The following is a 26,039-nucleotide window of genomic DNA, read 5'->3' on the forward strand; positions in this document are numbered from 1 at the left end:
TCCAATTTATATCTTTTTATTTTTTACAAAAAATACATTTTAACAAGTAAATAGAAACCATTTCCATAAGTCCACCGTTGTCCAAAGTGTAAATGTACATTGTAAATTTGCCATTTTTAATATAGACATGTGCTCTATTTTGCCAGTTGTCTACAAGAAATTCAGCTACAGTCTGATGAAACGTAATAAATAATGATTAAGAAATGGAAAAGCTACACACCAAGAAATGGGAAATATAAACTTTGCAAAAGTCATACATAGTTATATTACAGCCACCTCTTCCCAAATCAAACATTCAATTTCTCTTTTATAAAGTACAACAGTAGTGCATTCCCGTTATTGGCATAGAGAGAGATCTTCCACTGAAATACTGTCCATGGAAAGAATTCCACTGAACTACAACTCGAAGGGACACCAAGGGATTAACTCAGGACAGTAGCAGTGCAAAAGCCAACAGTATTGGCTTTATTTAAATTTAAAAAAAAAAAAAAAAAGATCCTTCCTAAGAATTAACATATTGAACACTAATTAAATTATTTTTTGAATTTCAAAGCAAGAATAATTTTTCTGGATCACTCTTTGGGTGACCAATCCCACCACAGAGGAAAAGATGGATTTGCTGTCTTTGCCCACCCAGCTTGTCATTCCCAATGACTTGGAAAGAAATCCCTGCAGCTGGCTGGGAATTTCTCTTGGTACCATTGCTTCCAGGTTTTCCCATGATCATGGAAAAATTGGAACTCTAAAAGGGGAGATGTGAAAAAGAGGAATTCCCTTTTCCTGTCTGTAATAAAAACTGTCTAGAGCTGTTGAAGCTGAACATTTTCACCCTGTTGTTTTCACCACAGATAAAGAAACATCACTCCTTTTCCAAGTGCTTCCATCCAACTGGTCCATCCCCAGTTTTCAGGATAAAACCCTTAAGAACTCTTCTTTTGGTAGTACCACACAAATATTCCCCAAACGTGGCCCAAATTCTCACCTGCTACTTACATTTCTATCCCATGAATGCAACACAGAACACTGCTGGGAGCAATGGAACAACACTGTGGGGTACACGACTCTGGGAAGGAAATCAAGGAAGTTCTTTTTTCTTTTTTTTTCATTTCTATGATATTCCACTACTTTAGAAGAGGAAATACTCACAGGTATCAATGCTTATATAAGATCCAAAGTCAACCAAAAGGTGTCTGTAGAAAAGTATTAAGATTCCTAATAGTAAAAATATCTGCAAATTTAATTACAAATACATTTCCAAAGCAAAATCCTTAATTAAGTACATCAGGGTGGGTCAGTATTGACAGTGTTCCTTGAGGAGGAAGTGAACAGCTAAATGTGGAATATTTACATGAGAGATCCACCTATGTCAAATATATAAAGTAAAGCAGCCCCATTTACAGTCTGGAACTTACAGTTTATAATGGAAGAGCAATAAAACTCTGCTAAAACACCGAGATTTTAAGTACTGCTGATTTCATGCATTTGTTCTACCACTTGCCCTAAGATTTCATCCACCACATCAATGTCATAATTGACTTGCTGCAGGTCCAGGTCAGGCATGATGGTGGCCAGGAGCTGTCCCACGTTCACTCGGAGAGAGCGGAGCTTCAGGCTGGGGAGAGAGCAGCACAGCATTAGCTGGAGATGCAATTCTGTGTTCAGAGCTCACCTAACAATGCTGGACTCATAATCCAGGCTGGAGATGCTCCATGACTCCCATAAACCAACAAAAAAATGGATGCAGGTAAAGCTGCCTCTAGATTATTTCTAAATCTACCAGTTTTGCCAAGCTTCTCTTCAGTTTTCAGCTTCAAGGGGGACATTCCCTCAGTTCCAAACCAATACTGAACTGAATTCCTGTCAGAAATATTTCAGAATAAGCATTGGTACAATCCTTTCCCCCACACCACCTGTATTTCTCAAAGCAGTATTAAGGCCTGGTATTTTTATCCATTTAGAAACCCAAACTACCACAACCCACAGGAACAAAAGGAGAGAAAAAGAGAGGAGAAGGCAAGAAAAAGGAGTTTGTCCAAAGGCTTTAAAATATAAATAGGAAGTAAGGGTTATAGCCCAGGGAAAAGGCTGCGCCTCCTTTCTTTGGTTTCTTTCCTGGATGTCCTTGCTGTCTCCTCTTCGTGATCAAATTGTTTTGCCATGAGCCATCCCTTCTGTGGCCCATTTCCTTCTACGCTCAGCTCCTTTATCCAGTTCTCCCAGTGCTGCCACATCTCCATCAGCTTGTGGGGGAACTTACTTCCAAGTCCTGCACTTATTTGCTAATTCTTTTTATAAACACACATCAGAGCTATAAGGAGAAATGAAATTAAATGCTGACAGATAATTTTTTATGCGGGTCAATTTCTTTTTTAAGACTGAAAGGAATCTCTGGAAATTATCCAGGTTATTCTCCACTCTGCCAGGGTGTCCAGAGGTGCATCCAGCACTCCCTGGTTGGGCTCTCAATGCCGGGCCCCAGGGAGGAGTCACTGGCCCAGCCCAGCCCAGCCCAGCCCAGCAGGAGCCGGGTGGTGCCACCAGCAGAGTGCCCTGCTGGCTCACGCTGCACTGCCACCCCCAGCACCACGGGGACTTCCTCCAGCTGCTGCTCCTGCATCAATTCACAGGTGCCCCTGTGGAATTTTCAGGGGATTTTTTCCAGCTCATTTGTCCAATTGGTCAAAGTCCCTCAGCAGCAGCTCTGCCCTACTGAGCTCCTGCCAGTTTGATGGCACCAGGAATTTATTGAGTTCATTTGTCTCTGTCACCCAGGCCGTGAATCCCAGGATCCCCAGGGCTGGAAAAGAACTTTGGGGTTATTCAGTCCAACAATCACCCCAAAATGACATCCCCAGGGCTGCTCCTGAACATTCCCACAGACAGTGACTCCAAACCTCCCTGGGCAGCTCAGCCCAAGGCCTGACCACTCTGCCAGGGACATTCTCTTTCCCAATCTCCAATCTGAGCCTGCCCTGGTGCCATTTGAGGCCATTTCCTCTCCTCTTTTTCCTTGGGACAGGGCAGCAGAGCCCAACCCCCCTCACTGCCCCTCCTGTCAGGAGTTGTGCAGAGCAGTGAGGTCCCCCCAAGCCCCCTTTTCTCCAGGCTCAGCCCCTTCCCAGCTCCCTCAGCTGCTTCTCCCAGGATGTTTTCCAGCCCCTCACTGGCCAGGCTCCAGCCCCTCAATGTCCTTTTAGTGGCACAGAACTGGACACAGGACTTGAGGTGCAAAAGCCTTTTCCATTCTTGGTCTTGCTGCTGATCCCCAGTTTGCCCTCAGTCACCCCATGCTGGTTGTCCTTACTCCCTTTTTGACTCACGTGGGGCTGCAGGTGGCTTCCAGGTAGATTTATTCCATGCTTTCCCTGGAATTGAGGCTGCAGTACAAGGATGGAGCTCTGGCTGTCCTAAATATGAGCATAAGAACTGCCTTGTTCCAGGAATGTTAACTGCTGGAGATACTGCAAGGCCCTAAAGCTCCCTCTGAAATGCCTCTCGTCTGGTCCCAGGGATCAATTTGCTGAATTGATCCCTTAATTGACTCCCCTTTTATCAGAGCTGATGCTCCCCCCAGCAGGGACCTCAGCTCACTCTGCTTCCACCTGCTCTGGCTTTTTTGTGTGTGTGCTATTCCCACTTCCCAAGAGCTCCAAGCTCTCCAGCTGGAAATTTCAACCCTTGTTTAATTCCAAGACACACCCCAGACCCTGATTCCACAGGATTTGCCTGCAGCAAGGAGTTCTTACAGGAAAGTTTCAAATCCAGACTCTTCAGTTGATTCAAGAGAGAAAAACAGACTCTCAAAGTGAAGTTCATTACACAGCAGAAAATAATGATCATCCTCCTGTTTCCTGCCTCCCTTTTCTCTCCTTGGTTTGCAAGTTGTGTTTAGAAATTATACAACATTTTGGATATTTTCAGAAGTATCCATTTGCTATTCTGTTGTGACCAATCCTGCTCACACAAATCATAAATCACAAACATCACTTGAGAAAAAAGAAAAAAACAACATTAGTTAGGAGTCACAAAATGCAGTAGAAAAGAATTGCAAGCATCACATTTTATTATACAATTATCAAATGTAACCTTCATCAAAACATTTGAAATACAACCAACAAGCAAAAATCCTGAAATAACATCTAGAAAGAACAAAACTGATACCTTTCTCCATCAGAAAAATTTACAGAGTCTTCTACATTACTGGTGGTAGAATCATTTGCACGTGCTACAGCCTGTGGGATTGAAGCTTTTAACTGAGCCAGCTCTGCCTTGAGCTCCTCACACTGACAGGCCATTTGATTCTTCTCCACTTCCAGGACTTCAATCTGCCAATCAAAAGAAAAAGAAAGCTGTAAGAACTATTCAAAACGTTGTGTAGTAGAAGTGCTGTGAAACAGGGGGTAAAAAATAGAGATAATTGAAGTGTCAGGAGTGTTTTAGCAGATGTACCTGGCTTTTGTAGCTGTCTCTCTCAGTGGTGCACCTGTCCAGCTGCCTGAAAACATCATCCAGCTGCACTGCCATCTCGTCCACCTCACTCTTGCTCTCTCCATCAGCACATTTGCTGCACTCAGTCTTTAGGTTCTGCAGGGTGCTGCACTGCTCCTTGAGCGTTGCTATCTCCCCCAGGGCCTGCTCATAGAGAGCTGTCACCTCTGCCAAGCTCCTCCCATCAGCACTCCCTTCTGCACAGGAGGGAACTGTCTCCGTTGCCTGATGGCACATCTCCTTTTTCACATATTTATTATTCATCTCCAAAAGCTGCTGCTCCAGTGTTTCCACCTGTTTGGTTAACGCTTCACATTTGCTTTGGTACATTTCCTTTTCTCTGGTCAATGATTGCAGCTGATTTTTCAGTTCATTTTCCATCTCTGCAGACGTCTCAGGAACACCATTGACCTTGTGCTGTTCCTTTTCCATCTCTGCCCCAGGAATCTGCACTGGGATGTCTTCCACCTCCTCCTTTTTCACCACCAGCTTTGGGAGCTCTGTCTGTGTTGCTGAGCTCAGCTGTTCACTTCTTGCCTCTGAAGTGGTTGCACTGCAAGGTTCCCCCACGGGAGAGTTTTCCTTCTGCTTCTCCTCCTGATCCAAATTGATACATTCTGTTTTTACCACAGGAACATCAGGATCTGCTGAAGGCTTTGGAGTGCTGCTCTCCTCTAAAATGATGACATCTTCATCATCATCCTCCTCCTCGTGGTTGCTGAATGTTTTGTCACTGAGCCGAGGTGTCTTCAGGGACACTGGTGTCGCACAGCTCTGCGTCCTCCTTTTGAGACTGAGGAGGAAAATGTTAAAATAATCATTCTTTATTAAAATATTAAGATAATAATTTATTTGCTTAAATGCTGCCAAATCATTTGTTTCCGACCACGTGCAGTGTTTCTCTGAGCACTGTTCAAAAATTACCACTCCAGAAAATCACCTGCAGGAATAAATTCCTGTAAAAATCAGTGCCTGCCATCCACACACTCCCACATTATTCTGAAACAGACCCAGTATTCCCAGGAACATCCCCAGAGAGTTTCAGGAAAACAGCCTGTGGAGTGTGGAGAACACAAATTCTGTTACTGAGTAGACAAATCACTAAAAATGCTCCTTTGTCATTTTCTTGCATTCACTTTTGTACTTGATGAAGTCTCCTGGAGCTTCCCATGCTCCCAGAATTCCCACAGGAATTTCAGCAGCTGAAGCTGCCCCCAACACCATCATTTTCATTCAGTTATCAATTTTAGAAATAAACAGGAATCTCTTTTATACAGGTCCACTCACCTGCTATCAGCATCCAAATGAGGGGAAGATACTTTAATTAAAATAGGCAGAGATCTTCTAACAGAAGCATCTGATGATTTTGGTATAAGTAACCTTGGAAGAGCTTCCTTTGCATTTGGAGATGAGAATGTTTTGAAGTCTTTACTTGAAGAAACAGATGTTTTTAAAAATATTTCATTATTGATCTATAAGACAATGTAAGTTAAGAATGGAAATAAACAGATATTAGTAGAGTCTTCAGGAGAGATTTAAGCAGTTCTTTAGATACCAACACCTAAAATTCTGACATGTCCATATCTAAGTACCCCCTTGAACCCAGGCTCAGGATTTTGGGATGATAAATGCTGACTAGACTACTGCAAATCCACTTTTTCATTTTAAAGTGCTGTGCAGAATCCCAGGCAAGAGCCTTTCCCAAGCTGTGGGTCTGTCTGGAGTTTGCCCATCAGACACAAACTCCAGGACAGACATCCCTGGGAAAGCTGCTCAGGGCTCGCTCAGTTGGCCCAAAATAAGCAATTTTTTCACTTTTAGAAATTCCTTTTGTACTGGGGGAGATGTAATGGCAGAGAAACAGTAAGATGAAATAAATAGGTTAAAACAGCACATGCAGCATCTCTTCTCCAGAAATGATCTTACGTCAGAAATTGACTTTGAATACAACTGAAATGAAATCCTACTTGGAAAATTTGATTCTGAGTTACAATCCAGACATTCCCATCAAACACCTTGATCTGCATCTGGATTAATTCTGAATTTGAGTGTCTCCCTGCACAAGTGTAGCTGTTCCACCTCTGTCTATCCCCACTGAGATCTCCACTTTTAAGGGCATCTTTACTTTTTATCATCATCACATCTCTCTCCAATAAATCCCCTTTCAAGAACTGGGTGTCCTGCCATAAAAACAGCCACCAGTGACTGCCATCTCCTCTAGTTCTGGCCAGAGACCTTTGTCCCTCTCAAACCCCCTCCTGAGGAGAAAGAAATGGTGGATTTTCCATCACTGGGCAGCAAAGAAAGGGGATTTGGGGTTTCCTCATGGTGAGCAAATCCTGCAAAGTACAAGTGGATGTTGAAGCAGACACTGGCACCCAGGGCAGGCTCCTGCCAGCCTCAGCAGTTACCTGGTGGCTGTACTCCAGTCTCCTCTTCAGTTTTTCCCTGTCCCTGCACAGCAGTAAGGAAAAAATAGAAATTAGGAGTTTATATTCAAAGTGTTCATTCATTATAAAAACTAAATCTAAGATCTAAAAGCAAACACAGTACTCCTCATCTCAGCTAGATACAATAATCCAAGTATTCTTGTTTATTGAATGAAAATTTCCTCAGGAAGCTGGAAGCTTGTCTGAAGTTAGCTTAACTTCCAACAATCCCTCTAGATTATTTGTAAAAATATTTACAACAACCCCAAACTCCCACTTCTAGAATATAAGGCAGCATCACAATTACCCAAATCAGTTTTTGTCATACACCTTAGCTAAGAACCCTTTTATTCCTAAATCAATGTATTGATCCTTTCAATATGCTTCAGTGTGCACCTCTGAAAGTGACCCAGCCAAGATCTCCTAAGAGCCCTCAGAGTTTGCTTCTGGGACATCCCAAACTGATTGTTCATTTACTGATGGGACATCCCAAACTGACTGTTCATTTATTTATTGATGGGACATCCCAAACTGATTGTTCATTTATTAACTGATGGGACATCCCGAACTGATTGTTCATTTATTTATTGATGGGACATCCCAAACTGATTCTTCATTTATTTATTGATTGGAAATCCCAAACTGATTGTTCATTTACTTATTTATGGGACATCCCAAACTGACTCTTCATTTATTTATTGATGGGATATCCCAAACTGATTGTTCATTTACTTATTGATGGGACATCCCAAACTGATTATTCTCACACTGCCAAATCCTCTGGAACATCATCCCTCTGGGGGCTGGACAGTCACCCCAAGTGCTGCACAGCTCTCCTTGGTAGCGTTTAGTGTTGGGAGCCCTGTCAAATCTCCAGAACTCACTTTTTCTTGTAGGTTTTCTCGTACGTGGGGTGTATTAAATCGTCATCCTCTGGTTCTTCTGGCACGTTACAGTTCCTGAGGGAAGGAAGAGGACAGAAAAAAACCCACAACAGGAGGAGCTGAACACCCCTGCTGCTGCCAGGTGGTCTGTGAGGGCTGGGGGGTGTCCCTGGGCTGTGTCCTTACCTGAACTGGGGGTCAGGGTTGAGGGAGCAGTACCACTTCTCCGGCAAGTGCTCGATTCCATCCGGGAGCTTCCGCCACTTGAGGCAGGCGTCACACTGCACCCACGTCTGGTCTGGCTGTTTCCTGGGCAAAAACCAAAATAAATCAGCATCTGCACACCAGAGAGGGCTCTCCTATCAGATAAACCAGAGACAGTGTGCTCAGCTCTGGGCTGTCACAGGGGACTCACTGGATCTCCTCGACAGGCAGAGCTAAGGGATATTCCTCGTTTTTCTTGGTTTTCATCTCATTCCAGTAATCGTTGAGCTTTTCTCCCAGTGCTGCTATCGTGAGTCTGCAAAGAAAAGAATTTAAAGATCACCTTGAATAATCCAACTCTAGCACAGAAAGAATCTTTATAAACTCCAGTGACAGAAAAAGTGCATGAACCACTTTAATATTTCTAATTGCACAAGAGTGGGAAAAAAGCTTTTCTAAAAGTTTTTCCTTTTTTCTTTTATAAAAAGTTTTTATTTAGAAACCTGTAGAAATGAGAATTGTCTGAAGTCGTGTTTTTCAGGAATAGAATTTCTGGAAAAACAAGTCAGAGCACAAAGACTGAAATCAAGGGTGCTGCTGATGGACAGAGCAAATCCTGGAGGGGCTTCACCAGTTCAGCCTCAACCAGAGAATTTAAAAACACAAAACCAATCCAGCACCTGACCCTGGTTCTGGCTGTTCCTGTACATCCCAAGTGCAGGTTCGGGCTGATGTCCAACTTCACAACAAGGAGCTGGCAAACATTTGATATAAAGTCTGCACTCTGATAATAGGAGCAGCTCAGTGTCACCCAGGGTAATTCTCAGTCTTGTTTCCTGTTCACGGTGCAGCTCAGGGACTCCCAGAGCTGGCACACCCAGGAGGGAGAGGTGAGCAACAACAACAAAGCCCCCAGGTGAGGGGAGGTGAGGACAGCCCCTGGAATTCAGCTCTGAGCAATCCAGTGGATGAGTAACCAGGCCCAGCCCTCCCTGGCCTGGCTCAGCACCTGCTCTGGGCCTCAAACCAAGAAAAATGTTTGTACAGTGACCTCAAAGTGTGACCCAGAGCTTGGATCCAGGTCACCTCAGCAGGGACTGCTGAGCCAGGGGACACCAGAAGGGCAGAAAGGAGCAGTGAGGCATGGATGGGACCATGTCCCCTTTGTGGGGAGGGAAGAAGTGCAGGGCACCTTTCCATCAGGTTCACAACGTTCCAGCCCAAAACAAAAACATCTTGTGAAAGCCTGGAGCACTCCTGGCACAAAACCCTTCACAGGAGATGATTCGAGTGTGGTGTCACTGCCCACCCACATTCCAAGTGCAGGGGAGGTGGCTGGGGGTAAAACCAGAGAAAGCTGGGGGGGTTCCACTCCCATTTAACAGTGCTGAAACCAGAGGTGAAATGCAGGTGCTGCTTCCTGCATGGAATGCAGCTGGCATGGGGAATCTGCTCCTGGGTGACAAACAGCACGGCAGAGTGGAGACACCACAGCCAGGTCCTGCAGGAATCCCTGCAGGAATCCCTGCAGGAATGGGAGCTCCATGGCACCAGGAGCTGACAGAACACAGAGCAGCCAGGACAGGAGAAGTTGTTTTGCTGCTGAAGCAGCAGCTGGGTAAAATCCCTCTCCTCAGGTAACTTGGATCATTATAATTTAATTGTAAGATTAACTCCCACCTCCCCCCCAGAGTTATGTCCAGGAACAACTGGATGTGGCACTTTAAGGTTTGGAGATCCTTTCCAACCTTAATGATCCTCTGATTCTCCCCACTTGTCTGGATATTGACTTAATTACATTTTTGGACAGACTGGTTGGGCACAAAGTTCCCAGATATCCTGGGGGTGCTGAGACACAAATCAAACCCAAGGGATTGAGGAAACTCCCTTTTCATGTGAAGTGTTCAAAAAACCCCCAAAAGTGGAAAACATTCCCTGCTCACTGTGCCTGCCAAGGGCATTCCCAGTTCCTGCCCCTCTGCCAAGGGAACTGTTGGTGCCACACACAGGAAATGGTTCAGGATCACCAAGGTTTGCAACCAATGCCCAAAATTTCCACATTCAAGTCCACATTAAAAGCACTGCTGGGCACATGGAAAATGCCTCCTCCTGAACAGCCACAAAAGAATATCCAGGGAAAAACATGGCAACAAGGTGGTGTGGATATTGTGGAAAAATATTGGTAAGGAAAGGGAAAGAGGCAAAGAGGGGGCAGGCAAAAAAGGGTCTAAAAAGAACAGGTTTGGCCACAACACCAGAAACTTTTATTTTTCCTATTTAAAGAAGCAGCTTTATCAAGTGTTTCCTAGGAAATGGTAATATGGACTAGAAAATGCAGATAAAAATACCTGTATTCATTGGTGTAGTCAAAATCTTGTTTGTTGTGAGTTGGTTTTAGGAAGTTGCATTCAATAATCCCAACAACACCCACACCCATGTTGTTTGCCTGCAAGGAATTAAAGTTTATCAGGAAAACCAATACAAAATCTATGCCAATATTGCAAGAGTTTGCTGGAGGTAATTATTAACTGCACCTACATTGGGTAAAAAGGATTTTCTGGCTTGTGACTCCTCTGCAAGGAGAAAGTCTTGATATAAACCCCCTAAAGAACAAATCCTCTGCTCCAGCCCTCTTTTTGTCCTGAAGGATGTGCTCAGATTCATATTTTTGTATCAAACAGTCTCAAAACCAAACAATTTAATACAATTTTTAACTGCTGCACACAGCAAAAAAGGTGATTTTATAAAGTATACATCAGTATCTTGCTTTCCATCCATATTCTTTTTTAAAATCAGTGCTTGAATGAAATTTATCAAGATGTTGAAATATTCTGAAGCCTCAATTTCTTACCTTTAACTGACAGCCAACTCTTTCATAAGCTTTGATGAGTCTGTTTTTGTGGTACATCATTATTCCATAATGATCTTTGTTCCTGCAGTTAAATCCAAAAGTAATTCTGACTGTTTTGGCCTTTGAGCAGATATTAAGGAATAACAGGGTGAATCTCATGGAACACAAAAAAATAAAGAGTTACTCTGAGTGGGTCTTAGAGCTTTCTTTTCTTATATTGAGATAATTTCTTCAGCAGGACTTATAAAACAACAAAAAAAAACAAACCCAGAAAACCAAAAAATACTCCAAAATTTATCAATACAACTGAACAAAATCCAGTCACAGAGTTCAGTTCTGCAAAGGAAATATTAAAGGATACATTGAGAAATTTGGGTCTGTAAATATCCCTCTCGATGAAGGCCAAACTTTTGGAAACCAGCTGTGTTTTCACCTTCTGCCCTCTCAGGATGATCTGCATGGTTGGTTTCAGGTACAAAATACTGCAGTAAGCCTAGAAAACAGATCCTATTAAAATTAAAACATTTGCACCCTCCAGCTTCCAAAGATAATCTCAATTTTAAAGATCCAACACGTACTCTTAGGGAGTAATCACTTTCTGGAACAATCTGGTCCAGCCTCTCCTGTTTTTTGTAGCCTCTCTTGCCTGTTTCATCCAAATCTTCTGGAATTCTGATGTCATATTTATCCTTGTCAAAGTCAAATTCTGGTTTGTCATTTTTATCTCTAAGAATGAAGATGGGAAAATGTATTAATTATAGGAGGAAAAAAGCAAATACAAGAGGAGGTGTTGTGGTGGAGACAGGAAAGAAGGAAAAAAAGGGGAATTCCTCAGAGATTTGCTAAAATAAGAAATGGGAAGCTGAACTTAAATGTGTGAAGTGCACACTGCTTGTTCCAGTTATTCCACACACAAAGAACCCCCAGATGCTTCTGTGTTTGCACACACTGAAAGAAAATGTGAAATTAATGAGAGGTAAGAGACTGGGTTTATCTTTCTAAGGTTCCAGATGCTTCTGTGTTTGCAAACACTGAAAGACAATGTGAAATTAAAGAGAGGTAAGAGACTGGGTTTATCTTTCTAAGACTCCAAATCCTTCTGTGTTTGCAAACACTGAAAGAAAATGTGAAATTAAAGAGAGGTGAGAGACTGGATTTCTCTTACTCTCTAAGATTCCAAATGCTTCCATGTTTGCACACACTGAAAGAAAATGTGAAATTTGAGAGATGTAAAAGACTGGATTCCTCTTACTCTCTAGGATATAAAATCCTTCTATGTTTGCAAACACAGAAAGAAAATGTGAAATTAATGAGATGTAGAAGACTGGATTTCTCTTACTTTCTAAGGTTCCAGATGCTTCTGTGTTTGCAAACACTGAAAGAAAATGTGAAATTAATGAGAGGTAAGAGACTGGGTTTATTTTTCTAAGATTCCAAATCCTTCTATGTTTGCACACACTGAAAGAAAATGTGAAATTAATGAGATGTAGAAGACTGGATTCCTCTTACTTCCTGAGGTTCCAAATCCTTCTGTGTTTGCAAACACTGAAAGGAAATGTGAAATGACTGAGAGGTAAAAGACTGGATTCCTCTTACTTCCTGAGGTTCCAGATGATGATCCTGGTGCCTTTTTTCCCGATGATGGCATCCAGCTCTGCCAGCAACTTCTCCTCAGTGGAGAACAAGGAGTGGGTCAGGATGGCCTTGAGGCTGTTCCTGGACTCGGCTGGGTCACTGATCTGCCGTGGGGGCTGGGTTAAGGACACGGACTGGCAATGGAGCAAAGTGCAGAAAACGAGGAAATTCCAGGACTCACTTCCCAAGTTCATCTCAGAACTCCTACAAAGTTAAAAGTTTGAACCAATTACAGCATCACCCAGAATCTTCTGGATTATGACTCCCCTCCAAGGAGAAAATTTGGATATAAACAGCCATATGTAAGATTAAAAATTTAAAAATTTGATATAAATTGAAATTTATTTTAAATATAAATTATATCAAATTTAAATTTTGATATAAAAATCACATTTTAAAATGATATAAATTTGACTTTTTGATATAAATTTGAAAATTTGATATAAACATCAATATATAAATTTGAAGATTTCATATTAATTCTCATAAAATCCACTTTTTATATAAATTACATCAACGTCGAAAAATTGATATAAAAATTATATTAAAAAGATATAAAATTGAAATTTTGATATAAATTTGAAAGTTTGATATAAACTCTGATATATAAATATTCACTTTTTATTTAAATTACATAAAATTTGATATAAATTTGAAAGTTTATATCAAACTTGAAATTTTGACGGAAACTTGAAATTTTCTCCTCTCCAAGGAGAAAAGTGATATAAACATCCATGTATAAATTTGAAAAATTGATGTAAATTTTCATATAAATTATATCAAATTTGAAAATTTGATGTAAACTTTCATATAAATTCATGTTTGATATAAATTATATCAAATTTGAAGATCTGATATAAACTTGAAATTGTGATATAAACTTGAAATTTTCTCCTCCACCAGAAGAAAATTTTCATATAAACACCTATATATAAATTTGAAAAGTTGATGTAATTTTTATATAAATTCATGTTGGATATAAATGATATCAAATTTGAAAATTTGATATAAATTTGAAAATTTTCTCCTCTCCAAGGAGAAACTGATATAAACATCCATATATATATATTCATATAAATTAATTTTAGATATAAATTATATCAAATTTGAAAAGTTGATGTAAATTTGAAAGGTTGACGTAAATTTAAAAAGTTGATGTAAATTTGAAATTTTGATATAAATTTGAAATTTTGATATAAATTTGAACATTTTCTACTCTCCAAGGGGAAAATTGATATAAATGTCCATATATCAATTTGAAAATTTAATATAAATCTGAAATTTTGTTATAAATTTGAAATTTTGATATAAACTTGAAACTTCCTCCTCTCCAGGGAGAAAATTAATACAAACACCCATAAATAAATTTGACAAAAATTCCATATAAATTCATTTTTTATATACATTTTATCAAATTTGAAATTTTTCTATACATTTGAAAATTGAATTTAACTTTGAACATCTGATATAAATTTGAAAATTGAATTTCATTTGAAATTTTTCTCCTCTCCAAGGAGAGAACTTTGCTATCAACCCCCACGAAAGCAGCCAACGCTTCCCTTCGGGCGTCGCTATCCCCGGATTCGGGGCGCAGCCCCAGCCCTGCCCAGGCACGCAGGAAGGATATGCTGGTTGGTGAAGGTGACGATGGGAACCATGACGTGCTCTGCCTTGGTGACCTCCAGGAAGGTCTGGGACAGCAGCCCCACGCTCATGGTGTCGCCGTTCTTGGTGAAGACGATGGCATCCTTGCCCAGGCGCATGGAGCCCGACTTGAAGCCGTTGCCGTAGAGCCCCACGGGAACGCGGCCGTTCATCACCGACTTCTCGCTGAAACCGAAGCTGCAGCGGGGGGAACACCAGGAGGGTGAGGCCTCAACTTTGAGCTTTCATGGTTTTCAGAACCTGTGCTGTTTTAGTGTATACTTCTGAGCTTTTTATTATGGGATGGTGAGCTCTGTGCACAGAGCAGGGAGACAAAACAATTCCTGCTCCAGCTGGGCACCAAGGACAAATGAGCCCAATCCCAGCCCAGGAGCACAAACCCCGTGGGCTGGAGAGAGAAAAACAAGCAGGGTGGGAGTGCCTGGGCTAAAGCTGGGCTGGGACAATGAACTGCAAGGTGCAAACGGAGCAGTATTGTATTTGTGGGGTGCCCCGTGGCAGGGAGGAAGGATGAATCTGACTCCATGTTCTCAGCAGGCTAATTTATTATTTTATGATACTATATTATATTAAAAAATACTAAACTATACTGAAGAATACAGAAAGGATTCTTACAGAAGGCTAAAAAGATAATGATGAAAACTCGTGACTCTCTCCAGACCCCTGACACAGCTTGGCCCTGATTGCTCAATAAGTCAAAACAATTCACATGAAACAAATGAAACAATCACCTGTGGGTGAACAATCTCCAACCACATTCCACATGTGAGCTCAACACAGGAGAAGCAAATGAGATCAGAATTTGTTTTCCTTTTTCTCTGAGGCTTCTCAGCTTCCCAGGAGAAATCCTGGGCGAGGGGATTTTTTCCAGAAAACATGACTGCCCCAGAGCAGAACTTCTAAAAGTGAGAGCCCTTGTGACTGTTTGTCCATTTTGGGACCATTTTGGTTCATCTTGGGTGCAGCCCTGGCTGGGCTCTGGTGCTGCCCAAGGTTCATCCATGGAGGAGATCCTTGAACAAATCCCTGCTTTATTCTGTAACTCTGTCCAGCCTCTGCTCTGGGTCAGACTTTAGAAGGCATCAAGGGTGGGAAAAAAATCCCTGCAAAACTTGAGGGTTCAAGAGATGCAAGTGCAGGACTTGGCAAATTATTTAACCCAAACCTCTTGTTTTAGAGGTTGGGGATTCCTGAACAATTAAATCCTAAAATCCCCTGGACAATGCTGCTAAAACCACACAGCAAACACTTAGAGAAATCTACTTCCAGCTTTTGAGTATGGAACAGAAATATCCATACTTAGAAATAAGTATGGAATAGAAAGTTTGGAATTAGGTGAAAAAGCATTTTTATGAGAATCTGACAGTTATCCTGCAATTTCACAATAAATACTAAATTTCATAATAAAAGCCCCTAACCCTGTCTTATTCCTCTCCCCACTTCCTAGAAAATGCTTGATTCACAAGTTTTCCATTTCCATATCACACTTCAAGTAAAACAGGGAACTGCACATGGAATTTAGGATTTATTATGTTATCTAGCAGAAAAATAACAGTTTGAATTCAAGCTTGCTCAAATTTAAATCTGCAGGCAGAGCAATTTTTTACACAGAAATCTTTTTACTACTGTAGGAATAAGAGAAAAATCAGAATATTTAAAGATAAATAGACAATAATTAAAAAAATAGAAAATCCATTAATTTTTCTACAATACATTCTATTATTAATATTCCAATGGGTTTGAGCTGAATATCCCTTTTTTTTTTCATTCACTAACTTCAACTAAAGCCAGCGTGTCTGTGCCCAAAGTGACCAAAATCCCCTCTCAGGGGGGGCTTTGTGCTTTTAGCACTTGGATCTCGCACATTGCATGTACCAATTATTATTATTAATTATTATTAATAATAATAGTAAAATATTTTAATTGATGGTAATAATATTAATAATAATAATAATAATAATAATAATAATAATAATAATAATAATAATAATAATAATAATAATAATAATAATAGTAATAAATATTTGAATTCTCCTTATCTCCACTAGCAGCCACTACAGAGAGTTGCCACAGAAGGGAAGGCTGAAAGAAAGGATGAAAGGAAATTATAAGGTAAAAGTTCCCTGACAAAGTTCCAGGGAAGCTTTAGCAGCATCTGCCTGCTCTGGAATGTCACCTGCACCCTTAGAACCTTCAGAAATGTTGAATTATCAGCAAAATCAGTGAATTACAGATGAGAAGCAGAGGTGGAATTTGTCCCAGGTGGGTGTCAGGAGGTGCCCACCTGAGCATTTTGTGCAGCTTCTCGGAGTTCATGCCGTTGCCGTTGTCGGTGAAGGTCAGGCAGATGTTGTCGTTGATGACGGTCTTGTCGATCCAGATCTGTTTGGCACTCACATCTGGATCATAGGCATTGTCTGAGGGCAAGGAAAGCAGCGTGGGACAGCAGAAAACAAAAATTAACCGAGTGCAGACATGTTTTACAGAGTGTTAGGGTGGAACATCCAAACCACAAGGACCTCACCCAAACCAACACAAAACTGCCCAGATGATCAATGACAGTGACACACAGGCCAAAGATGTAGCTGGAGGTGAGCAGCTCACCCAAGAACAGAAAATGAATGAAACCAAGCTCAGATTCCAGTTTCATTTCCTGCCTGCAGAGCAGCTGGTGCAATGTCTGCTTTCTCCCAGCCCTTACTGAGGGGAGCTGCAAAATGCTTTAGACTCGACTTTCTGTTTACAGGATGTGAAAATCAAACTCGGGTGAAAGAGAAACCAGGGCTCCACAAAGCCCTCCTGGCAGCAAAGCCAGGCCCACCTCAGCTGCCCCAACACCACTTTGTCCATCTTTTCCCCTCACCACCAGGGATTTGTGAGGGGGAGGAAGGGTGGGATGTGATGGCACCTCTGCCTCACTGCCTGCTCCCCAGGTTCAGCTGAGAAACAGAAAACAGCTCAAACAAATAAAAGGATTCACAGGTTGGTGATTGAAACCTTGGCAGGTTTCTTCCTATAAACTTTAAGTCCAAATTGCATCATAGTGAAATATTTCATAAAATGTATTTCAGCATCACAAAAGAGGACAGACAGACACGGCTGAAAGTTTGGAAGCATTTGGAGTGTGAAAAGAGCTGAGATGATAGAACAGATTGTATTCCCAAAAAAGCCAGGCCTTTCCACAGCCACAGGGCTCTGGTTTCCTCCTTTGGGACAGCTTTGGCCTCATCCAGCTGAAAAATCCCTGTTTTCTTCTGTTAGGTGAATTTTCTGGAGGGAGGGAAAAGGGGAGAGGAAAGGGGGGTGGGGGGGGAAGGAAAGGGGGTGGGGGGGAAGGAAAGGGGGTGGGGGGGAAGGAAAGGGGGTGGGGGGGAAGGAAAGGGGGTGGGGGGGAAGGAAAGGGGGGTGGGGGAAGGAAAGGGGGGTGGGGGAAGGAAAGGGGGGGGGGGAAGGAAAGGGGGGGGGGAAGGAAAGGGGGGGGGGAAGGAAAGGGGGGGGGAAGGAAAGGGGGGGGGGAAGGAAGGGGGGGGAAGGAAGGGGGGGAAGGAAAGGGGGGGGGAAGGAAAGGGGGGGGAAGGAAAGGGGGGGGGAAGGAAAGGGGGGGGAAGGAAAGGGGGGGGGAAGGAAAGGGGGGGGGAAGGAAAGGGGGGGGGAAGGAAAGGGGGGGGGAAGGAAAGGGGGGGGGGAAGGAAAGGGGGGGGGAGGAAAGGGGGGGGGGAGGAAAGGGGGGGGGAGGAAAGGGGGGGGGAAGGAAAGGGGGGGGAAGGAAAGGGGGGGGGAAGGAAAGGGGGGGGGGAAGGAAAGGGGGGGGGGAAGGAAAGGGGGGGGGGAAGGAAAGGGGGGGGGGAAGGAAAGGGGGGGGGAAGGAAAGGGGGGGGGAAGGAAAGGGGGGGGGAAGGAAAGGGGGGGGGGAAGGAAAGGGGGGGGGTAAGGAAAGGGGGGGGGTAAGGAAAGGGGGGGGGTAAGGAAAGGGGGGGGGGTAAGGAAAGGGGGGGGGGGAAGGAAAGGGGGGGGGGAAGGAAAGGGGGGGGGGAAGGAAAGGGGGGGGGAAGGAAAGGGGGGGGGAAGGAAAGGGGGGGGGAAGGAAAGGGGGGGGGAAGGAAAGGGGGGGGAAGGAAAGGGGGGGGGAAGGAAAGGGGGGGGGAAGGAAAGGGGGGGGGAAGGAAAGGGGGGGGAAGGAAAGGGGGGGGAAGGAAAGGGGGGGGAAGGAAAGGGGGGGGAAGGAAAGGGGGGGGAAGGAAAGGGGGGGGAAGGAAAGGGGGGGGAAGGAAAGGGGGGGGAAGGAAAGGGGGGGGAAGGAAAGGGGGGGGAAGGAAAGGGGGGGGAAGGAAAGGGGGGGGAAGGAAAGGGGGGGGAAGGAAAGGGGGGGGAAGGAAAGGGGGGGGAAGGAAAGGGGGGGGAAGGAAAGGGGGGGGAAGGAAAGGGGGGGGAAGGAAAGGGGGGGGAAGGAAAGGGGGGGGAAGGAAAGGGGGGGGAAGGAAAGGGGGGGGAAGGAAAGGGGGGGAAGGAAAGGGGGGGGAAGGAAAGGGGGGGGAAGGAAAGGGGGGGGAAGGAAAGGGGGGGGAAGGAAAGGGGGGGGAAGGAAAGGGGGGGGAAGGAAAGGGGGGGGAAGGAAAGGGGGGGGAAGGAAAGGGGGGGGAAGGAAAGGGGGGGGAAGGAAAGGGGGGGGAAGGAAAGGGGGGGGAAGGAAAGGGGGGGGAAGGAAAGGGGGGGGAAGGAAAGGGGGGGGAAGGAAAGGGGGGGGAAGGAAAGGGGGGGGAAGGAAAGGGGGGGGAAGGAAAGGGGGGGGAAGGAAAGGGGGGGGAAGGAAAGGGGGGGGAAGGAAAGGGGGGGGAAGGAAAGGGGGGGGAAGGAAAGGGGGGGGAAGGAAAGGGGGGGGAAGGAAAGGGGGGGGAAGGAAAGGGGGGGGAAGGAAAGGGGGGGGAAGGAAAGGGGGGGGAAGGAAAGGGGGGAAATGTGGAGGAGAGGAGCTGCTCCCTTTGCAGCAGCAAAGTGCTCAATCAGCTTGGCTGGGGTCCCAAGCCACACTTTTATTTTGAGGAACCAGCTCATCACTCCCTGACTATGGAAAAGAGGAACACTGGAGATGTCCAATTAACTTTTGCTCAAAATCAAAGGCAAGATGATCATCAGGAGCTCACAAACAGATGGACAAGCCCCAGGTAATGCAGGTAACAGGACCAGAACAAAAATCAAAACACTGAGGATGTTCAGCCAGGTTTTTCCCTAAAAGGAAGGAAAAAGGGTTTGTAACAAGAAACAAGAATCATTCCAAGCTATTGATCACCTACCTATGAGTTCTGCAATTGCACTGAAGGGCCAGGTGTGACTGGTGGAGTTGGTGTGCAAGAACTTTGGGCACAGCTGGAAGAAAGCACAAGCAGGGGCATTAGTTTGTGCTCTCCAAGGCAGAAACCAGGCTGTTAAATAAAGGAAATTTTGGTTTGGACAACACCACCAAAAGGCTGTAATTGAATTGATTTCTGGGTATTGGCAGGGAACATAAACACAGCTCTTGAAGAGGAAATTCAGCACAGTTTCAGCATGTTCTGAGCATGGGCTGTCAAACTAACAGACTTTATAAAAATACAAGGAACTGTTGCTCTCTAGTGATGCCAGAGGTTACAGAAAACATCAAAGCCATGGTCGAAACCCAGTAACAGAAGCTCTCAGATGTTCAAAACTCACATCCTAAACAAGGAGGATTCAAACTACATGTGAAGAGTGAGCAGCACCCAACACCCTCTGTGGGGCACTGTCTGTGCCCACAGTGACCAAAATCCCCTCTCGGGGTGCTTGGTGCTTTTAGCACTTGGGTCTCACACATTTCATGCACCCAAAGGCACAGACACTGCCAGAATTAGATGAAAATATGCAAATAAAGCACCTCCTTATGGGATGTAACTTGGAGATTGTCAGTGCCAAAAGAATTGCCAGACAGCCCCAGCCTAGGCTCACATACATTCACTTCAAGACTTGGAAAAGCAGAACTAAAAATCCATTTAAGTTAAGGACCTGTCCAAGCAACATTTGGAAAAAATTTAACTGCTGCAGCTGCTCGCTGTGTTTGCATTCCCCCTGAGGAAATCCATGGTTACACTCCTACAAAGCCTCTAACACAAACCCCCTGCACAGATCTGCTCAAGCCCCCCTGCCAGCATGGTGGTGATGGTAAAAAAAGCAGCACCTATGAACACAACACTGAAAACAGCCCTTGTGCCACTGAGTTAGACAAAACCCACAGCATAATCAACATTATTACACAGAGAAAATCTGAGAAATATTATAAATACTGTGCACATATCCATACTGCATCATTTTTACAGAGTTACTCGTTGACAAGCACTTTTATCAAGGTATGAAGTGTAAATAAAAGTCAAGTGCAAATAAAAGCAAGCAGCCACCTCCAAGCTCCAAGGTGAAAAGGAATGATGCTAAAAGCAAATCCCAGAGCCACAAACCAGGCTCTAGAGCAGGAGAGAGGCACAGGGAGAAGCAGCAGCCCTGGTTCAGAGCAACAGAACGTGCCAAGAGCTGTCACCTCGATTCTCAGGTCACAGCAGCACATGACACAATTCCAACTGCAACCTAATCCCTGCATTTCTCCATGGAGCACCAGAGGGAGCAGACAGCACCTTCCTGGTTGCCATCTGTGCTGCAGAGCTCCAGGTTTACAGAATCTGATGCATGGAGTCAGGCTAAGCCAGGGCGCTCCCAACAAACACTTCCAAGTAATTCTGAATCCAAAAGAAAATTCCTCTGGGCTATTAATGGAAACCTCACATGTGCCACAGCACATGGGCAGAAGGATCTTTGGATTTCTCCCTCTGCTGTGCAGGAACTCAGGGGATCCTCAGAGCCCTGGTGATTCTCCTCATCTGATCCTCCAGCATCTGCTCCTTGGTTTTCTAAGCTTTGGGAACAAAATCCACCAGAAATAACTGGTGGGGTTTTTCCCACCTGAAATCCCTCCCTGGTAAAACAAAACCTCATTAAAATCCCAACCCACCACAAGGATGCACATTCAGGGATTTGGCACCTGCTCAGCTCCCTGCTGAAACACTGAACAACTCCAGGCACACAGGAGCTGGAAGTGCTGGATTCCCTGCTGGATTCATTGCTGGATTCCCTGCTGGATTCCCTGGAATCTCAGCAAGAGGGACTTGGCAAGAAGCCCTGACTGTGGTTTTGACAGAGGCATCAACTCACACTTGGGAATTTCATGGAATCCCTGAGGCTGTCAAAGCCCTCCCAGCCCACCAAGCCCAATCTGTGCCCGATCCCAGCCTTGTGCCCAGCCCAGAGCACTCAGTGCCACCTCCAGGGGACACCTGCAGGGATGGGCACTGCAGAGCACCCTGGGCAGCCCCTGCCAAGGCCTGAGCACCCTTTCCATGGGCAAATTCCTGCTGAAAAGGAAGCAGCACCTCCTCTGACTATCAGACAAAGCTGAGGAAGGACAGAAAGAACCTCAGTGTCACCCACAGCGGCACCATCACCAATAAATGTCTTTTTCTGCCTGTGAACCAAATCCTTCTGTGTGCACAGAAATCAAAGCTTGCCTGTGTAACACAACAGCTCCACTGCTGTGAACCACTGGGAATTCTGAAAACAACATCACAGGAATCCTGCTGACATTCTCCAGATCACTGCCTGAGAAAGGCTGCAAGTGGTTCACAGGACTGGGAATTGTGACAGGTACAGCAAGGGCAAGATGGGAACTGGAACCAATCTCCCATCCCTCAGCAAAGCTGAGCACGTGTGCCACAGGGAATTCATGGGAAAATTACCTCAGAGCACACAGCACCACCTGATCACAGAATTCCACACTGCTCTGGGCCGGGAGGGACCTTAGAGACCACCCAGAACAAAGCCCTGCCCCAGGCAGGGACACCTTCCAGCAGAGCAGGATGCTCCAAGCCCCATCCAGCCTGGCCTTCCTCACTGTAACAAGGGCACAAAACCAGATGAAGGAGGAAGAGAACAGTGGTTGTAGGCCATCAGTTTTGTAGTTTCCTCCAGAGCAATCCAGCTGTCAGCAACCACTCCCCAATTCCTGATGAACTCACCAGGAAATATTTCAGTCCGTTTGTCCTTACACTTCATTCATCAATGCACCACTTTAATTAGCTCCTAATTAATTGAGATTCAGTAAGAGCTGAACACTCATTTTGCCAATCCAGCTGTTTTGCTCGCTCAGCCAAACATATTTCATTATTAAGTGGGTTTTGTTTAGTAATTTCATTTTTTCTGTGCAGGCAAAAGCAACTCAAACCTGCACAGCTGAAACTGACCTGTCCTGAGAGCAGCATCTCCTGCAGTTATAACAGCAAATATGGAGGAATAAAGCAGTTTATCTCTCAAAAATGACAGGCAGCTTTGGGAATTTCAGTTTCCACCCCTTGCAGATCCTAAGGTGTGCACAAATCCCAAAGCCTTGCAGAGTTTGCCTCATCTTAGGAAATTATTGCTTGCACATAATAGATTTTTGTTGTGTCACCCATCATCACTACAGTAATTCATGCATTTGAGTGAAAAATGCATCTTGATTTAGCCTGCATTTCTTGGGAACAACTCTGCCATTTTCATGGAATTCCTGAGGTTGGAAAATCCCTCCCAGCCCAGGGAGTGCCAGCTGTGCCCCATGGCCACCCTGTGCCCAGCCCAGAGCACTCAGTGCCACCTCCAGGGGACACCTGCAGGGATGGGCACTGCAGAGCTCCCTGGGCAGCCCCTGCCAAGGCCTGAGCACCCTTTCCATGTAAAATTCTATGGAGAAATTTCTCCTGCCAGCTACACAATCCCAGGTCACCACTGTTCAATGAACCACATCAAGGGACCAATCCAAATTAAAAACCACTCTTAAAATATCAACCTGGATCACTTCCCTGAGCTGCTTCATTGTTCAGCTGGACAAAAATATTGTCAGAGCTCCAGCAGGAGATAAATTTTAAGCTGGGAATGAGTTCCCAGGCCCTCCCAGTGCCTCTGAGTCCACGGGAAATATTTTATATTCCCAAAGAACTGTGACTATCAGCTCTTCTCACCATTCTCTGCATTACAAAGCCTTTTACAAACCTGGTCAAAACTGCATCAGCTGCTTCACCTGAGCAAAAAATAAATTAAAAAAAAAAGAAAAACCCTACAAAACCCACAGCTTTCACTTGAAAGCCACTGAATGCAAATTCTCAGCTGTGCCTGCAACACACAAAACCAAAGAGCAGCCTAAAAATAATTCAGAAAGTTACCAAGTGCATCTTGTTTTGTTTGTACCTCTGAGAGTTCAGCTTGGCAAAGTGATTTCAACCTGAGAATGATTTTAAACTCTGAACTGCCCCATGAAAAGGCTGATTTTTGACATTTTTCCTCTCAAGACACCAATAATACATTCAAAAAAATAATAATAAATCCAAATATTTATCTAAAGAACCAGGACAACCCTGCTGCAATAAAATATCACACAAACTGTGGATTTCAAACACTTGCAAGAATTAAAGGCCTGAAATCAAAATCCAAATGCAACTTTGGAACTTCAAGGAAATGATGTTTAGGGCTCATCTCCAGAATAATTTCCTTTAGCAACTTTGTTAGGGTAATATAAATTCATATTAAGGTAAGAGAAATGGATGTTAGGGTAACACAAATCGATATCAGGTGATAAAATTTCAGGCCAGCGTTGAACTCGATGATCTGGGAGGTCTTTCCCACCCTAAATGATTCTGTAATTCCAGCAGCGCTGAGCATATCCCAACACACCTTTTTCACTCAAATATTTCATCAGTTACTCATCAGAGCACTCCTGCTCCTTTCCACTGTCCTGAAGCAAGGTGAGATTTAGAGGCAGAGACTTAGGAAAACCGCTCCTGTTTCCCCTAAAAAAGCAGCTTTAACTTCATTCCCATCGGCACAAACAAACGAACCAATTGCCACAACAGCTCAGCAACAATACTGCGACTGAAAACCCAACACAACAGCACCGAACTGCGCGAACACTCATCCCTCTCAGTTGCAATTAGGGTTAAACTGTAATTAGGCCGCTTGCAATAAAAGTAGTTAAGATTTGAAGTTACAAGTCGGCAATTAGAGGTCACGGCGCTCGCCAGAGGCGGGGAAATCCCGCCCCCAGCACCGAGCCCACCCCCAGCCCTCACCTTCCCCTCGGACAGCCCGGCCGGACCGGGAGAAGGGAATTTTCCCCGATCAGAGCCGGGATGAGGGCGGGGGAGCCCCCGGCCCATCAGAGGCCCCACGTCCCCCGCAGAGACACGGCGGCGCTCCCCGCCCTCGCTGAGGGAGTGACCCTGGAGGTGCCCAAGGCCAGCCTGGACGGGGCTCCGAGCAGCCTGGGACGGTGGAAGGTGTCCCTGGCCGTGGCAGCAGGCTGGAAGGAGCCGGTCCCGAGCGGGTCCCTCAGGTGCCGTGCCCCGGCCGGCCGCGGCCCCGCCGCCCGCTCGCACTCACCGCGCTCAGGCGGATCCCGCCCTGTGTTTTCGCCGCCATCTTCAGGCCGCGGCCCCGCGCGCGCTTCCGCCTCCCCGCGGCCTTTCCCGCTTCCGGCGCCGGGCGCGCGCACGCGGGGCGGGGCTTGTTGTGGGGCCACGCCCCTTCCCACCGGTGGGCGGGGCTGGGCCTGAGGGCGCTGTGAGGGGATGGCGGCGGGGCGGAGTGAGGGGATGGCCGAGGTTGGGACCGGGCTTGGGCATTATCCAGGTCAGCTGTGCCCAATCTCCGCCTTGTCCCCAGCCCAGAGCACTCAGTGCCCCCTGCAGGGATGGACGCTCCAAACCTCCCTGGGCAGCCCCTGCCAAGGCCTGAGCACCCTTTCCAGGAAAAAAATTCCCGATATACAAACTCAGCCTGCCCTGGCCCAGCCTGAGGCCGTTCCCTCTGCTCCTGTCCCTGTTCCCTGGGAGCAGAGCTGGGGCTCCAGCCCCTTCCCAGCTCCCTTCCCTGCCCTGGACACCCGGAATCAGCAGAAATGTCGAAGTAGAATCTGGACTGGGGAGCCAGACACGAACACTTGAGTGCCTGGAGGGCAGGATGCTGTGGGAAAGTCCCACTGTGCCCCAGTAGGAAAAGGCCCTGGGGGTGCTGCTGACAGGGGCTGGACACGAGCCCAGGGGTGCCCAGGTGGGCAAGAGGCCCCTGGCAGCTGGGCTGGGTGAGGAATTGTGTGTCCAGCAGGAGCAGGGCAGGGATTGTTCCTCTGTGCTGGCTCTGACTCAAGGGCTGGGTCCAGTTCTGCTCCTGCAGAAGAGCCCTGGAGGGGCTGGAGCATGTCCAGGGCAGGGAAGGGAGCTGGGAAGGGGCTGGAGAATTCCTGAGGGAGCTGGGAAGGGGCTGAGCCTGGAGCAAAGGAGGCTCAGGGGGCCCTTGTGGCTCTGCACAAGTCCCTGCTAGGAGGGGACAGCCGGGGGGGTCGGGCTCTGCTCCCAGGGCACAGGGACAGGAGCAGAGGGAACGGCCTCAGGCTGGGCCAGGGCAGGCTCAGGGTGGATATTTGGAAATATTTTTTCTGGGAAAGGATGGTCAAATATTGGAACAGGATGCTCAGGGTGGTGGTGGAGGCCCCATCCCTGGAAACGTTCAAAAAACTTGTGGATGTGGCACTTGAGGCTGGGGTTTCATGGTGAACATGGTGGTGCTGCTGGGGTCATGGCTGGGCCTGAGGAGCCTTCAGGGACTGAAAGGATTCATGCCTTAAGCATTGTTATGAAAGAGTTTTGCCAATTAAAACAAAAACTGTTTAAAGAAGCTGCAACCACAGAAGCCTCCACCTGACTGGGACTTTGGACTGTGAGTTGAACCCCTAGATATGCTATTGTTCAATCAACCCAGCCTAGGGGCAAACAAACAGGATTGAGGGAGCAAACAGGATTGAGG

General features: G+C 45.6%; 1 protein-coding gene across 5 annotated transcripts; it reads right to left on the reverse strand.

Annotated features, from left to right (window-relative positions):
• On the reverse strand, positions 1-24,747 carry MORC3 (MORC family CW-type zinc finger 3). 5 transcript variants are annotated; one of them, XR_009485527.1, is made up of 18 exons: positions 24,618-24,747; positions 19,448-19,520; positions 16,441-16,573; positions 14,119-14,333; positions 12,453-12,600; positions 11,435-11,582; positions 11,218-11,349; positions 10,857-10,976; positions 10,354-10,451; positions 8,217-8,321; positions 7,988-8,110; positions 7,802-7,876; positions 6,900-6,942; positions 5,776-5,960; positions 4,450-5,281; positions 4,162-4,325; positions 3,747-3,986; positions 1,472-1,612 (listed from the first exon to the last, which is right to left on the reverse strand). XR_009485527.1 is itself a non-coding variant. In XM_059840148.1 (17 exons), the coding sequence occupies exons 1-17, from the start codon at positions 24,654-24,656 to the stop codon at positions 1,459-1,461; spliced, it is 2,787 nt and encodes a 928-aa protein (XP_059696131.1). In that variant the 5' UTR covers positions 24,657-24,747; the 3' UTR covers positions 1-1,458. The 5 variants fall into 5 exon arrangements, 2 of the variants coding, with proteins under 2 accessions (XP_059696131.1, XP_059696132.1); XR_009485525.1 differs by having other exon boundaries at positions 1,476-1,612; positions 3,321-3,986; XR_009485526.1 differs by lacking the exon at positions 1,472-1,612 and adding an exon at positions 2,148-3,407.
• Between the last annotated feature and the right edge of the window lie 1,292 nt (positions 24,748-26,039).

The sequence above is a fragment of the Haemorhous mexicanus genome, chromosome 2, assembly GCF_027477595.1.
Source record: "Haemorhous mexicanus isolate bHaeMex1 chromosome 2, bHaeMex1.pri, whole genome shotgun sequence".
NCBI lineage: Eukaryota > Metazoa > Chordata > Aves > Passeriformes > Fringillidae > Haemorhous > Haemorhous mexicanus.

Excerpts from the sequence above, each read along its gene's own strand:
- MORC3 (XM_059840148.1), bottom strand. The coding sequence starts at position 24,656 with ATGGCGGCGAAAACACAGGGCGGGATCCGCCTGAGCGCG. Across the intron at positions 5,961-6,899 it reads GACTGGAGTACAGCCACCAG|ATCAATAATGAAATATTTTT; the intron begins GTAACTGCTGAG and ends ATTGTCTTATAG. Across the intron at positions 1,613-4,161 it reads AATTTTTCTGATGGAGAAAG|CCTGAAGCTCCGCTCTCTCC; the intron begins GTATCAGTTTTG and ends CTCTCTCCCCAG.